Below are 14,379 nucleotides of genomic sequence, written 5' to 3' on the forward strand. Positions count from 1 at the left end.
TCAGATTTCATGAATTTCAGTCGATCTGTTGGTTCTCAAACTGGTCCTGCAATCTAGTCGCGATCCTCCGTCGAGGGCGGTTCAGGAACTACCTCATGCATTTGGCTTCGTTGGGGCCGCCGATGCGAAACCGATTTCAAGTAATGTCTAGATTCTATGGACGGCGTTTTAAATATATGATTAGGGGGCAAGCTGCGGGGTGGGGAGTCGGGTGGACGATATATGGGGGGCTCCAACAAAGGAAAGGAACAAAAGGAAAGAGAGGATGAGGTGTACAGTCATCGACAAAATCCCTTCTATCTGACAACGTTGTCTCCTCATCTTGCACTGCCTATTGCAGCTCAATCCTCTCCTCCCCACGTCGCTCGTTCGCTGCCGTACGTTTACCAATCTTCTGTGCCTCTCCAACCAACCCCCGCACTCCACCCCTTTCCTCCTTCAGCTCCCTTCGCTTCTCTTCTCCCAGGCGCCTCCTCCTCCTCCTCGTCGTCGTCGTCGTCGTCTCTTATCTCCTACTCTCCCTCCTGCTGCCTCCACCGTCCTCCATGGCAGTACTCCAGACATGCTGACCAACTTTTCAGGTATGAAAAGGTGGGGTACAAATCATCTTCTAAAGGGGGGTGGGGTGGTACCTCGAGCCTTTCATTGCAACTCGTTACGAGTCCCTCCTGATGCCGCTCAGCTAAACTACAAAACTTAACAATCCCAGGACAACCAAGTTCCTCCTCATTCTACTGCTTCGCAAGCTCCTCCTGCTTCTGTGCACAAGTGTAAGCGACGTTCAAGCGCGATCGTAGCGGTTGACCTCCATGTACTTGCGGAAGCAAGCCACGTCTCCGAGTTCGCACCCCACCTTGCTCCTCATGATTCTCCTGCAGCATCGATGAGAAGGGGAGGAGAAGAGGAGGAGGAGGAGAGGAGAAGAGAGAGGAGGTGACCTGAACTCATCACGCTTATCCAGGAATCTCGGATGCTGCCACCTTGTCACCGCCTCACATTCCTGCGTATCTCCTCACCTTCACGATGCCGTAGTCCTGATTCTCCAGGGGGTCGAACACCTAAATGATGGAGAATCAGAAACGAACAACAAGGGAACAACGACGAGGAGGGGGAGGAGCGGGGTGAGGAAGGAGAAGAAGAGGAGAAAGGGGGGGAATTTTGCACACCTTCACGTTAAGAAGCTTGTCCTTCTCCGTGGCCTCCGAGTCATCACCAGGGACGAGCTCCTTGGGATACTTGGACCACTGCGGGTCCTCAGGGAAGAGGTCGCCCAACCTGTCGCTCGTTATCATCGTCCTCACCAACACCACTTCCTCCCCCTCCCGCCACTGCCACCGCCTACACCACCTCCTCCTCCTCTTCATCCTCCCTCTTCTCCCCGCCACCACTTGCTGCTGTCTCTTCACCTCTGCTGTGCTTCTTTGAATGTGAGGTAAGCGGTGGTCGCGTTCTTCATCCTCGACTTATCCTCCTTCTGCGTCATGACGTCCGGCAGCCCAGGCCACATGCTCATCTTCCTGAAGCAATCTGCATCTCCGAGGAGACAGCCTGACTTGTCCGACAGCTCGCGGCCATCGGGAAGGAACTTGTAGTCCATGTCTGCGTTGTCTACCGGGTCGAAGACTTTGGTGTTCATCGCTCTCTCCAGCTGGAACAAGTCAGGCCCCATAAAGGCAGACTCCTGAATTTCACCTCTGCTTCCTTCGACTCAGGATCCTTCATGAGCTCCTTGGGGACAGAGTTCCAATCTGATAGACAGCATGAGCTTCAGGAAGGAAAAATTTCAAACCGTCAGCACACCTGGATTCTCTGGAAGCAGATCACCCAAACGGTCAGCAGCCCTCGAGAGGTAGTTCTGAGAGGACAAGGTCTTAGGTCGGAGGAAGGTCACAAAATGAGTGCCTACGATCGTGTTGTTCTTGCAGTCATTGCCACATCCTGGGGCAGGAGGAGGAGGGACACTCCTTGCACTGGCTTTGACCTGAGTCGCTCATGAGCGAAACCAAGAGACATTTTGTGCTAGGAAAGTACCTTCTCGGGATCATGTCGATCCGCAACCTCTGTGTTGGGAGGGTCTTGCCTGCCAAATGTTGTCACAGGTTCTACCTCTTAACAGCGATAGCAAGCTCAGACCATGCGGTAAGCCAGTACTCGCTGGTATCCTTTGCTTCTTTCTCAGGCCCCAGAAACGCTTCTTTCGGATAGGTCACCTATAACAGGACATCAATCAGAACATCAGTTGCTGTGACTTGGGAATGCCAACCACTGGAGCAGAGGGAGGATTGCCGATCAATGATTGATATGCATTGTAGTTTGACTTCCAGAGGGACTCGTATTCCTGTGCCTGAAAGGTTTCGTGAGCAGCAGTTGAAACGAGCACCAGGTCCCATCTACCTTGTTGGAGTACGTCGGATAATTCTTCCAGAGGTTCCAAAGCCTGTAATATTTGATAGCTTCTCTCTTCTTCTCCACGGACCTTGAGATCAGATCATGCAAGCGCCAACAGGAAGGGGGATCAACTTACTGGTAGAGATCGCTCCAGTACTTGTGCATTTTATAGAAGTACTCGTACTCGTCCTTGATCCTCCTGCCAGTTGGCGAGTTGGGCGTTTCAAGGCCATCGTAGTCTCCTTTTCTCTTGAGATATTTCGCGTATTCAGTCGCGTCTTCTGCATTGTACCTCTTCATATCGTCGAGCCCAAATTGAGTCCATGGCAGGTTCACTTGGGCACAGTGGACCACGAAACGAAGATCGTCTCCACCGCATCCCTCAGCTGTCAGATGGAATCCTGTCATAACAGAGTTGTCTCCGCATGATGGATGATGTCTGTCCAGGTATGCCAAGGTCTTTTGTCGCACCAACTGACAGCTCCCCCAGACGTCCCTCAAGTTGGTGGTTTCGGCTGGGCTGCAGTAGTAGTTGATTCTGACCTGCTGCGAAGAACAACCGCTTGTCGTGAGTTGCCATGACTTCAGAACTTCACCAGGATTGCACTGCACTGGCTGCCTGTCAAGATACTCCAGGTACTCATCCCTGCAATGGAACAAATCTTAATCTCAGGGCAGCGGAATGGAAGGTCTCACTTGTTATCTTGGCAGCTTGTTTGGTAGAAGTTGCTTGTCGAACTTATTGCTGAACCGTGACTGGAACAATCATAACTTGCTTGAAACTTGAAGCGCATCCAATCTCGGTTGTCGTCTGGATAGCAAGAATGGAATGTAAAAAAGTTAATTGCGCTATGATCAGGGCAGCTGAGTTGATGCTCTGAGAGTTTTCCGAGTTTCTTGTCGGCAAACCTGCTACAATCAGTATTCTTCTCATTTGAAGAGAGAGAAACGATCTCGTTCGCCAACAGGTCCTGCGCGACATGGTCGTCGGAGAGCATCATCATTCGCTTCCATGGCAAGGAAAGTCTCACTCTCCGCGCATGGGAGACCGTCTGAGAAATGGGCGTGAGAGGGACGGGGACTTGCTGGTAGAGCAGTGACGGCATGATCCTATCATGTCGCTCGATGACCAGGGCGATCGCCATGAGCGACAACACGCCATAGCCTACCCGGCGCTGCATGAAGAGCCGCTCTCTGAAAACGGGAATGGGTATGAGGGGTATCGTAACTGGTATTATAGGGGTAGTCGAAGTACATACCAGGGGGTCCTTCGAAGATATCAAGTAGGGGTAGTCAACTATATTAGAAGGGGGTACCTGTTCAGGCCCTGGTGGCATCATGCCATGACATCGGACCGGCGGGCCGGCGGCCGGGCCCACCGGGGGGCGTGGCGGGCCCGGGCAACTTAACTGGGCCTTGTTCGCCACAGCTGCCGCCGGGCCCGGGGACTTCGGGAATCATGATCATCGGATCGGGTAGCGCCCAGTGTATCGCAGGCGGGGTACTCAGGAGGGGCCCGGTACGTCAATCGGCGGTGACCGGTGCGCGTCGGAACTGTGACGCTGGTTGGGGCCCGGTCCGAGTGATTCCGACAGTGACTGGGCCGGGCCGCAGTGACATTGAGGCGTGATGTGAATGACTAACCGTGTTTAGACTCAAGTGGGGAAAGCCTAATTCTTTGAAAGTGCTAAGCAGAGCAGTGTTTGATAAGAAAGTTGTTCAAAGTTCGTCACTTCTTCAGGAGGGCGTCAGTCACGTTCATGCAGGCGCTGCGATAGAAGAGGAGGGAGGCGAGGAACTCCATGACGTACGTGCCGATCATGTCAACCCCCATGAGCTGCAAGATCTGCAAACGAGACAAAGGATCAGGTCGTGTGGCAAACAGAGGGAGGAGGTACCTGGAACTTGAGCTCTTGAGTCGGCATCGGGGTCAACATCAAGTATGCGTTGAAGTCCGTGCTCACTTCGAGGCAGACTCCGACGAGGAGGGCCACCGCGACGATGAGCGAGTAGAGGAGCGGCTTATGCTCGGTGAGGGACTGCATGTACGGCCTGCCTCTGTAATTGACGGCGAAGATCATCACCTGCGCAATGGCGGTGATGATGAAGATGACGGAGTTCAAGATGTTGGGCGAGAAGTTGGAGTCAGGGTCTCGATCGGACACGCAGGTGCCCCCGATGCAGCCGTTGCAGCCGATGAACTCGCAAGGGCCCGAGCAGAGGGGAGCAGTCAGCCCCTCCTCCTTCGCTTTGGTGCTGTTGACCGAGTCCCCGCTGCATACCCATCCTTGCTTCACGTGCGGGTTCGTGTGCTCGATTGCCTTGACCAGCACAAACAGATGCACGGCGAACTGGCCAAGGACGCTGAAGACCATGTAGGAACAGCAGATCGTTGAAGGAGGACGAACAGGAGCAAGAGTATTGAGAGGCTTCGCATGCGACATGAAGAGGAAGAAGATTGCCGACATCATGGCCGAGAGCATCATCTGCTGATCGCCCAGCTTGATGCCAGCTAGGTAGAGCGCAGACAGGCAGTAGGCTAGCGTCAGGCAGGAGAGCGCCTGAATCTTGTAGATCTGCATCGTTGTCACAAGCGTGCATCTCCCCTGCTGGATGATCCTCGTTATGGGGAAGATGCTGTTCTGCCTGCAGGTGAAGGGAGAAGCGATACTCGCGTCTCCCAGCCTCACGATGGTAATCTCCTCGTTGGCCATCTGAGCGTCCCTGAGCTGGAGGTCGAACAAGGTCGGTCCCCCGACCTTGTTGAGGTAGACGCTGTCCTGCTTCCTCCTCCTCTCCTCGTCGTCGGGGTTGAACACGCCCGACAGCAGAGCGACTCCCACGTGCGAAGCTTTCAGCGCCCCGACATCGTTGGTACCATCCCCACACATGAGGGTGTAGTGACCCTTCGCCTTCAGGCAGAGCAGGATCTGCTCCTTCTGCGTCGGGGAGACCCGTGCGAAGACTCTGACGTGCTCCATCATCCTGTCGATAGTCTCCGTTGCCATCGATCTCCAGGTCTCTCCCGAGATGCACAGGTCGTACTTCTTGGACAGCTTCCCCGTGTCCTTCACATCGAACGGATGCCTCTCGCTCTCGTCAGGCGATACCCACTCCAGCTCACCAGACCCTCCGCCTCCAGCTGACGACTTGGCCGTCAAGATCAGGCTGACGTCGTTGCTGCACATTCCCAGCTCCCTCGCCACGTGACACGCGGTCAAGACTTGATCGCCAGTGATCATGACCAGGTGGTGGCCTGACTCCTTCAGAGCCTTCAGAGACGTTGCAGACTCGAACTTGTTCGGGCATCGGAACACAACCAGCCCGGCAAACTTCAGCTGATTCTCAGCTGTCTCTCTCGACATCGAGCGAAGCTGAGAGATTTGCTGGCGTGGGAGCTCCTTGTAGCCCAGAGCAAGGACCCTTGCCCCTTGCCTCGAGTAGTACTCATAGGTGGCCTTGAAGTAAGGGGGGGTATACTCGTACCTGTCCTGCATGGTTTCAGGCGCCCCCTTGCAGAGGACCATGAACTGAGAGACAGCAGCTCCACTCGTTGACCTGTCAGCGAGCTCTACAACAGTCGCCATCCTCTTGAGCGAAGACGCAAAAGGAAAACGATGGTGGACAACGATCTTTCGCTTCCTCCCAGAGGTTTCCATCGAGATATCTCCCTTGCTCAACGTCCACCCGAACGCCTCCAACGCCACCTTCTCCATCGTCTCTCCCGACAGAGAGTCGTCGATGTTCACCAGCCCGTGACATCCGCACAGGACAAGCACAGAAGGGTCAGGGACGTTGGCAGGAGAATCCAGCGTTGAGTGAGCCGCGTTGTCCTTAGGTGGCTGCATCCCTGCAACTCCCTCAAGGATCAGATCCTCCGACGTCAAAGTTCCTGTCTTGTCAAAGCAGCAGACCCCTACTTTCCCTGCAAATGGAATCCGAAATGGTTCGGTGCAGAAGACTCCAAGTTTCGAAAGCGAGTGAAGCGACGAATTTACAGCAAGAGACAGATTCATCGGGAGCTCAGGAGGAACGACCGATGCGATGATCATGGAGCAGTTCAGCAGCAACTTCGCTTTGTTTCTCTTGGGGTCATGCCAACCTTCTTTGAGAACGTATCCTGCTGCAGCTAGTGCAAAGCAGAGCAAGACTGAGACAAAGATCCCGGCCTCCTTGGTAGCAGCAGTTGTTTGTTCACTGGAGAACATGATGGTTCGCACCAGCCGACCTTGGGAGGTGTTGAAGCCGTTTCTGATCACATAAGCCACGCAGCCATTATCTGGGGGCTTTGGGATACCCTTTGGATGTGTTTCTGGCTCCTGAACAGTTTGCAAGACCTTGGTTCCTCCGAACACGACATACAGGCGATCTCCAGTATCAGAAGATCGCTTGAGAGAGAGAACCTCCTGCTTGTCTCGCAGGGCAACTCCAACCTTCTGCTGCGGGGTTGCCTCTCCTGTCAAGATGGCCTCGTTGACCACAACCTTCCCGCTGAGAAGTAGGAGGTCTGCCGGCACGACTGCGTCAGGATCCAACCTGTTCCTTGAGACTGACATGATGTCTCCAGGAAGAAGACAGTCACTGTCCATGGTGTGCCACGAGCCTCCTCGCAGCACCTTCACCTTGCTGGGTTTCCCCATCATGTCACGTAGCATGGAAATGTTTCGAGTCCGCGAGAAGACGACAGTTCCTTCGAACAGGAGCAACATCAACAGTGTGAAGATGGAGAAATACCAGTACTCGTCCATACTCCAAAGAGCGACACACGCGATCTGAAACACGAAGAACGGCTGCCTGCATTGCTCCAGGTAGAGCTCGCTGAAAGAGGGCAGCGGGATCTGGAAGCTGTTGATACCCCATCGATGAGTGGCGTCTTCAATGTCCGACTCATCCTTGTAGCCCGTTGCTGACAGGTACTGCCCGAAAGAAAGATGAACAGGAAACTCAACCTTGTTGAACTTCTTGTTGTCTGCATCCCAGATGTAGCGGCGCTTGTGAAATTCGAAGCTGAGGACCTCCTCCTTCTTCTTGTCCATGGCAGGTTTGAGGGTCAGCTTTGCTAGTTCACAGATTCCGACTTTCTCTGTCACTTTCGATGGCTTCACCTTCACAACAGTCGCGTCGTTGATGTCATCGACTCTTTTCATCGTGGCTAGAGCTTTGAATTCCACGGACCAGTAGGTGCCCAGGTGTGTCACCAACTGCATGATCAAGAGCAATGGTATGAAAGCGGTGTTCAGGACAGGAAGCAAGAGGCCGAGGAACGCAACTCCCTCGTTCTGCTTGGTGATGTGCTGCGCCCGTGTAATGTTCTGTTCCATGGTGACGTTTGACTCCAGGTTGGCTGCTGGCCCCGCCGCCTGCGGTGCGAGCTTGCTGGCGTAAATGATGTAAGAGAAATTCACGATGTGGAGGATGATAAAAGGAATGACATCCAGCCTTGCCCATTTCGGTACAGGTTTGTGCAAACTGAAAGATTTGACCCCCATCACGATGTTACTCTTCTCCAAGACCAGATTGCTGGGTAAATTCCTCTCCTGTGCAAACTGAGCTGGCAAACACGGAGACTTGGTTCAATCGATGAGCGACAAGCACATCATTTCTGCTCGAAGATGTGTTCGACAGCTACAACGTTTCACAGTCAGATCTTGAAGACCTTGCAGATCATGAAAAAGATGACCAGGGAGGGTGCGAGGGAGGAAGACAGGGAAGGAGGAGCGAGGGAGCGAGGGAGAGGGAGCGAGGGAGAGGGAACAAGAGAGGATGGGAGGATCAGTTCATGGAGATCGGGAGGTTTGCTGCATGCGGTACCTCAAGCTGCTCTGCTGATGCTGCCGCTCGTCGGGTGCATGCGGAAAGTGCTTCACTAAAGCAGAGGGTGCTGGAACATCCATGACGAGGGGGTACTAGTATGGAGCTACTGGGGGGTACTACAAGGGGTGGTTGGTCTGATTGTGCTATTGGCTTCCCAAGGTAGGTGGGAAAAGTAAGTGGTTAGCCCTGAGTAGGGTGGGTGGTAATGACCCATCATACAACATGGGTAGGTGGTAAAGGCGCTTATTACCATACTTTATCCAGGGGTGGGTCAGAGTGGGCGGAAGTTTTGGAGGGGGTGGGGAGGCTTTCTTCCTGAGGGAAGCTCGCCGGACGGTCGCCAGGAAACGAGTGTGCTGTCCCGGGCCCGGCGGGAGCCGCCCCGGCCGACAGGGCCTCATGTTGGCCCAGTATTGTGTGACGCCGGGTCCGACACGTTGGGCTCGGAATCGAGTTCTGACTCAGTGAGACTCAGTGGATACCAGAGTTTCAATGACACCGTCAGTGAGAGACATATACTACGGTGAAGTTACTGAATCAGAATAATCGTACCCTAGTAGCAAATTTTGCCAGTCACTGAGTGGCCTATGGGTCAGCTTGCTTCGAGTTCAAGAAGTCCATGTACTTTGTGAATTCTAAACCTGAAAGCAAAGCAGCAATCAGACGAAGGGAAGGCACTTGCGGGCAGAGGAGAGTGAATGCATTACGGCATTGCGACTCGTTCAGCGCCTGCTTCACACACTGCCCATCCTGAAGGTAAAGCACGCGGTCTGCGTAGCACTCGATGTCCTTGGAGGAGACATCAGAAGAAAGGAGCAGGAGCAAGACGAATCACCGGATTGTGCGTCACCATGACGAGGGTTGTTCTCTGCTTCTGCAGCACAAGGGGATCAAAAGAAGTCTAGACTTCACACGTTGGCGCTTTACCAGGTTGATGTCCAGAAGAATGTCCATGACGTCGATCTGCTCGGTGTCGGGTCAGCGCCTTGCGACCTCCACAAGCTATCATCGACCGTGTTCCTCGTGTCAAGGTCTCCTGTGGGCTCATCCAAGAGCAGCAGTTCAGGCTTGTTGGCAAGCGCCTGGGGAGACAGGGGAGTGAGGAAGGACAAGGACAGCTCCCTGCTGACTTACCCGCGCGATGGCGACTCGCTGCTGCTCCCCACCAGACAATTCCGACGGCAAGTGGTCCATGCGATCCCACAATCCGACCTGGAGGGGGGGATGAGACAAGATGAGGAGGAGGAAGAGAGATCAGCGAGAAGGAGAGGGAAGGGAGAGATGCAAGGGATGGGGAGGAGGGGGAAGGGGAAGGGAAGCTGGAGGGGTCGAGGGAGGAGGAGTTTGGAGCAAAGAAATACCGTGGTGAGAAGTTCGACAGCGCGCTTTTGTCTTTGTTTCTTGTTGAGAACTCCAAGAAGGGTCATCGGAAGCTCGACCTGCATGGCCGAATAAAATTATCCTCGGTGCAAAGAAATCGGGCGTGGAATGAAATACGTTTTCAAAGGCAGACATGGTTGCTAGGAGATTGAACGTCTGGAAAACAAACCCTTCACAACAAGAGTTAAGCTTGTCAGAATCCTGCAGTTAACTCAAGGTTGGACAGACCGATTTTGGCTAATCTCAATTTCGCAAGGTAGGAGTCACTGGTTTCTGCTGTGATCTGTTGATGTTCACATGAGAAAAACAATAAAGGGAACAAATAACTCACCTTGTCCCCGAACAATCTCAAGACGCCAGATGTCGGGTTATCAATGCACCCGATCATGTTTAAGAGAGTCGTCTTGCCTCCACCGGAAGGCCCTCGGAGTATCAGGAACTCTCCTTTCATGATGGGATACTGTCTGTACGTCAAGGCAAACACAGCAAGACAGGAGAAGCGCTACAATCTCGGATTCGTGGCAGATGTTAATTTCTTTGAGCGCCACGACCTGTTCATCTCGTCCTTCCAGGTTGTAAGTCTTGCGAATGTGTTCCAACTCGACCGCGCATTCATCCAGCACCTTTTCACCTACACCACACGCCATCACAACTCTCACTGCATATTCGTTGTGTCAGCAACCTGCGCCTAGGTACGTCCCATCGCCATTGCATGCATATCCCTCTACGTCAGCGCGCTCCAGCATTGCGCTTCCATTGGAATTTTCTGGGCCAAGCCCAACAAGTTCTATCTCGTCTTTCACCCCATTGGAGTTGGCAGGTTCCGAAGGCATGTTCCAGCAACCGGGGAACAAACTCTCTGTTTAGTTGCCGATCGTGTCTTGAAGCCTCTCTGAAGTTCGTGGATGTCGCAGAAAATACCTGTAGCCCTTCTGTGTCCTGGTTCCAGGGGAGACAGAGTTCACCTCAATGCTCAAAATGATGCGCCAACCACCCTTCTCTCCTGACTATCCCTTCTCACTTACCAACTCTGTTTTCGCCCTCGCTCTTCGCTCGAGTGGGGACTTGCTCGACGACTTTGATATCTCAGCTACGATATATCAGACGCTCTCTCCCTCTCTGCGCGCCTCTGCCATGCTTCTGCTCTCGCTGTTTTCCTCCTGCCGCTCCCTCTAGGCAGTCGCCATTGTGGGGGGATGTTCTGAACGACTCATACAGCACAAACTTCCAGTGACCACCCCACCTGTCTGTTTTGTGGATAAAACATGAAAAAGTAGGGGTAGGTGAATTGTAGGATAGGTGAAGTATGTGTAGGGATTACCGGGGTATGGGAGTTGGGACAAGGGAAGGAGGAGAGGAGAGGTGAGATGGGAGATGATAATGAGAGCATGTAGAAGAACAATGACGATGACAACCTGATAACAGAACCGATGTCTTGACGCGTTTCGAGTGAGACAACATAGAGGATGCCCAGGAATAAGTCTGTTCTTGTTGCTCAAGACTTGAGCCTCATTCTTGCCATCTTGTTTTGTATTCATCGTGCACATGGACAAGCAACTGGTTATCCTGGCTATTGGTTCTATGGCGATCAATACTCGACAACGCTGAAAGGAGAGACTGGGATCCTTTCACAGTTGAACGCAAGCCTCGCTCCCTGTCGATTTGATGGCGAGGTTTGTGTTCGATCCGTCTGGATCATGTCGGATCCTGGTCAGTACTCTCTGCTCACAACCCATTCACTTCTGACTGACTTGTTGTTTCTATCAGGTGAGTTTCAGCATAACACCGGTCGCAGTATTTGCGTGCAGACCGTAGCGATTTCCTCCTGCGCCACTCGGATGAAAGATTACGGCTACAGCCAGAGAATCGATCCTCTCAGACCGTATGGGCTCTATCCTAACTCAGACGGACCATCTACCACAACCTTCGTGAGCGGCCTTAACTTCCATGGGGAACTGGGGCTGGGAGACCGTGTTCCCATCCGAACTCCCACTTTGCAGAGGTATTTCAAGATTGGTGACGGCCTTTACGACCAGCCAGTAGGAGGAGGGAGAGGCTTCAAGAACCTGACCCTGGTCAACTTTGGGTTCAGCCATGGGTTCGGGATGGACAGTCAGGGGGTGCTGTATGCATGGGGCAGCAATGAATACGGGCAGCTCGGTCTGCAAGATAACCAGTTCCCTACTGGCAACAGATACCATGCCCTCTGGCCGCAGCCCCTCATCTTCTTCCGTCCTCTTCAAGTCTTCGTCTGCACGGGAGGAGTGAACAATCTGATCCCTTGCTCAGGACAGGGGGACAAGACAACCTGCGTCGAGTCCAACAGCTACTGCGTACCAGGGGCGAATCCCGTGGCGCCCAGGAGGAACGCTTTCAGCGCCTCCAAGCAAACTCTGTCTGCTGCACATTCAGCTGTTCTCACTGACTATCTTCCTCGTGGCTGCTTCCGCTATGATATCTTCATGGACTCCTCCGCCACCGCCACTGCTGCAACGTCCACTTGCACTACCGACGCTAAGCTTTATGTGTGGGGATACAACATGTACGGGCAGATCGGACTGGGAGCCAACGATCCAATCTTCTACTTGCTACCTCAGCTAGTGTCTGCTCCATCAGGAGAGAAGTGGTATTCCGTTGCTTGCGGGGGGCTACATACGATTGCCTCCACGGTCTCGGGGAAGGTGTACACATGGGGGATAAACATCGCAGGTCAGCTGGGTCTGAATCAAGAGGCCATGTTGAGCCGATGCCAAGGACCAGTCGCGTCCAAACAATGCTGCAATGGGTTCTGCTCCGTCCCTCAACTCATATCGGGCGCCTGCACATCGAGCATGGACTGTCTGACTGGAAGGAGGGTGATCCACGTTGCAGCTGGACAGCAGTTCTCTGCTGCTCTAGACGTGGAGGGGATAGTTTGGCTCTTTGGCGATAATCAGTTCGGTCAGCTGTGTCAGGGACAGAGGGCTAGCTCCCTAGGTGGAATATCCATCCCCAACTTCGTCACATCCTATCAGCCAGTTCGAGCCCACCTGCCTTCCGACGTATTCATTGTTGACGTCATCGCCGGCTTCTTCCATGTCGCCGCGATCTCTGCCGATGGTGGTCTGTTTCTCTGGGGGAGGAACAACAGGGGACAGCTCGGACGTGGACACGTGAAGGACGATTCTTGCCACCTGGAGGTGAGGAGGAGACAGAGGAGGGAGAAGCGAGGAGAGGGATGGAGGACGTGAGGGAGGGTTAAGGAGAGGAGGTTGAGTTCTGTCCAGGTTCGGACATACTTGCCTGAGCCGCTGGATGTGAATTGCACAGGGTCGGACGCGTCAGGGGTCATGAGGACTGCGATGAAGTACTGCAACTTCATCCCGGGGAATTCCACCTACTTCACAGCTGGAGAGTTTCACTCCGGGTTTGTGAGCATGGGGAACAGGACGTCGAGAGATCCACGTATGACTCACGAGAGGAGGAGGAGGAGGAGTTGAGAGGAGTGGAGAGGAGTGGAGAGGAGTGGAGAGGAAGATGGAGGTGCGTGAGTGGAGGAGGAGATCTCTGAAGCTCCTATGACAGATGTCGGGTATCGCTACCCGTTGCTTGCGTCTCAAGCGACTCAGGTAACTTTTACAAATGATTTTGTTTGTGACGCTTTCCCAGCCTCAAAACTATGACACATCCAAGATGAAGCTCGACTGCTCAGGTTCTGCTGGGCGAGTAGAACAACGAGATTGGTGACCAAGTGCTTGCAGGACCGTACCTCAGTGAGTGCAAGGAACAGGGTAAGTTGTACCGCTGGCCTCGCAAACTTGCCAACGTGTACATGTTCGGAGACAACCGATATGGGCAGGTGAGAGACTTTGTAAGGCATGCGAGCTGGGAAACTTCTTGACATCGTCGTGATAGCTGGGGCAATCGCTGTCCCGTGGGATGTACACAGTCCCGACGCTGTTGCCTGGCTTCTCGATCTACGATTGGCAGGCGGTGTTTGCTGGCAGTAGACAGGTAAGGCTGTGGTCCAATCAGAGAAGTGGAGGAGGAGGAGGAGGAGGAGGAGGAGGAGGAGGAGGAGGAGGAGGAGGAGGAGGAGGAGGAGGAGGAGGAGGAGGAGGAGGATGATGTTGTGGGTAAGGTACCCTCTCTCTTCCTCAACTACCCCCACGTATCGAGTCGTGAGACATACGTCTACCCCTTTCTCCTACGTAAAATACCCTACCAGATTAGAATGTCCAACCCCAGGGGAACAGACCGGTGATATGGATTTGATGGGGTGGGTACATGACTAGGGGTGGGGGGGGATCAGGTTACCTGGTCTGCAAACTTTCATCGGATTCCGAAGTTTGACCGGGGTCCACCCGGGCCGGGCCGGCCGCGGCGGCGAATCGGCAGGGGCCCAGTGTGCCCAGCGGGACTCCGAGTCTCAGCAGGGCGGTGAGTCCCGGATCGGTGACTCAGTGGCCACCAAGCCAGCCCGAGGGCCCGCCAGCGGCCGCTCCGAGGCTCAGCGGCCGGGCCGCCGTCACGGCCGAGTACTAACTCAGAACAGGCTCGGAACGTTCAACCGGCGGCCCGGCGCCGCCGTGAATGCCGTGCAGTCACAGTGACTGATGGTCCGGCTGATTGTTTACATAAAACTTTGAACGATCTTCTACAGTGCACACTTGCTCTCCGACCGTGCGGCTGACGCGGATCGATAGGAAGAGGGAGATAGAGGGAAACCCATGGCACGGTCATAATTGAAAGAGCACGGAGTGAGACGAAGCCTTGAAGCGCCACGCCGTGGCCCGGGCACCGCCTGAAAGTCAGGAC

At 54.0% G+C, this 14,379-nt stretch overlaps 4 protein-coding genes across 4 annotated transcripts; 1 reads left to right on the top strand and 3 right to left on the bottom strand.

Moving 5' to 3' along the window:
* Positions 1-731: 731 nt before the first annotated feature.
* Positions 732-3,533, bottom strand: GUITHDRAFT_108677 (hypothetical protein; the record flags this gene model as incomplete). Its single annotated transcript, XM_005832333.1, has 13 exons — positions 732-758; positions 806-872; positions 997-1,058; positions 1,167-1,275; positions 1,407-1,648; positions 1,693-1,748; positions 1,801-1,981; positions 2,032-2,080; positions 2,134-2,210; positions 2,264-2,344; positions 2,395-2,476; positions 2,525-3,034; positions 3,085-3,533. The coding sequence occupies 13 exons, from the start codon at positions 3,531-3,533 to the stop codon at positions 732-734; spliced, it is 1,992 nt and encodes a 663-aa protein (XP_005832390.1).
* A 720-nt stretch (positions 3,534-4,253) lies between these two features.
* Positions 4,254-7,595, bottom strand: GUITHDRAFT_71402 (hypothetical protein; the record flags this gene model as incomplete). The annotated part of the gene is made up of 2 exons (XM_005832334.1): positions 4,254-4,589; positions 4,686-7,595. The coding sequence occupies 2 exons, from the start codon at positions 7,593-7,595 to the stop codon at positions 4,254-4,256; spliced, it is 3,246 nt and encodes a 1,081-aa protein (XP_005832391.1).
* Positions 7,596-8,787: 1,192 nt separating this feature from the next.
* GUITHDRAFT_163277 (hypothetical protein) lies at positions 8,788-10,783 on the bottom strand (the record flags this gene model as incomplete). Its single annotated transcript, XM_005832335.1, has 12 exons — positions 10,265-10,783; positions 10,089-10,213; positions 9,914-10,042; positions 9,811-9,865; positions 9,700-9,752; positions 9,564-9,641; positions 9,337-9,414; positions 9,216-9,284; positions 9,130-9,165; positions 9,038-9,076; positions 8,910-8,991; positions 8,788-8,843 (listed from the first exon to the last, which is right to left on the bottom strand). The coding sequence occupies exons 1-12, from the start codon at positions 10,413-10,415 to the stop codon at positions 8,788-8,790; spliced, it is 951 nt and encodes a 316-aa protein (XP_005832392.1). The 5' UTR covers positions 10,416-10,783.
* A 1,303-nt stretch (positions 10,784-12,086) lies between these two features.
* GUITHDRAFT_57990 (hypothetical protein) lies at positions 12,087-12,731 on the top strand (the record flags this gene model as incomplete). Its single annotated transcript, XM_005832336.1, has 2 exons — positions 12,087-12,346; positions 12,413-12,731. Coding segments are annotated over 2 exons (579 nt in total), but the record flags the coding sequence as incomplete, so codon positions are not given.
* Between the last annotated feature and the right edge of the window lie 1,648 nt (positions 12,732-14,379).

Source organism: Guillardia theta (assembly GCF_000315625.1).
Source record: "Guillardia theta CCMP2712 unplaced genomic scaffold GUITHscaffold_35, whole genome shotgun sequence".
Taxonomy (NCBI): domain Eukaryota; class Cryptophyceae; order Pyrenomonadales; family Geminigeraceae; genus Guillardia; species Guillardia theta.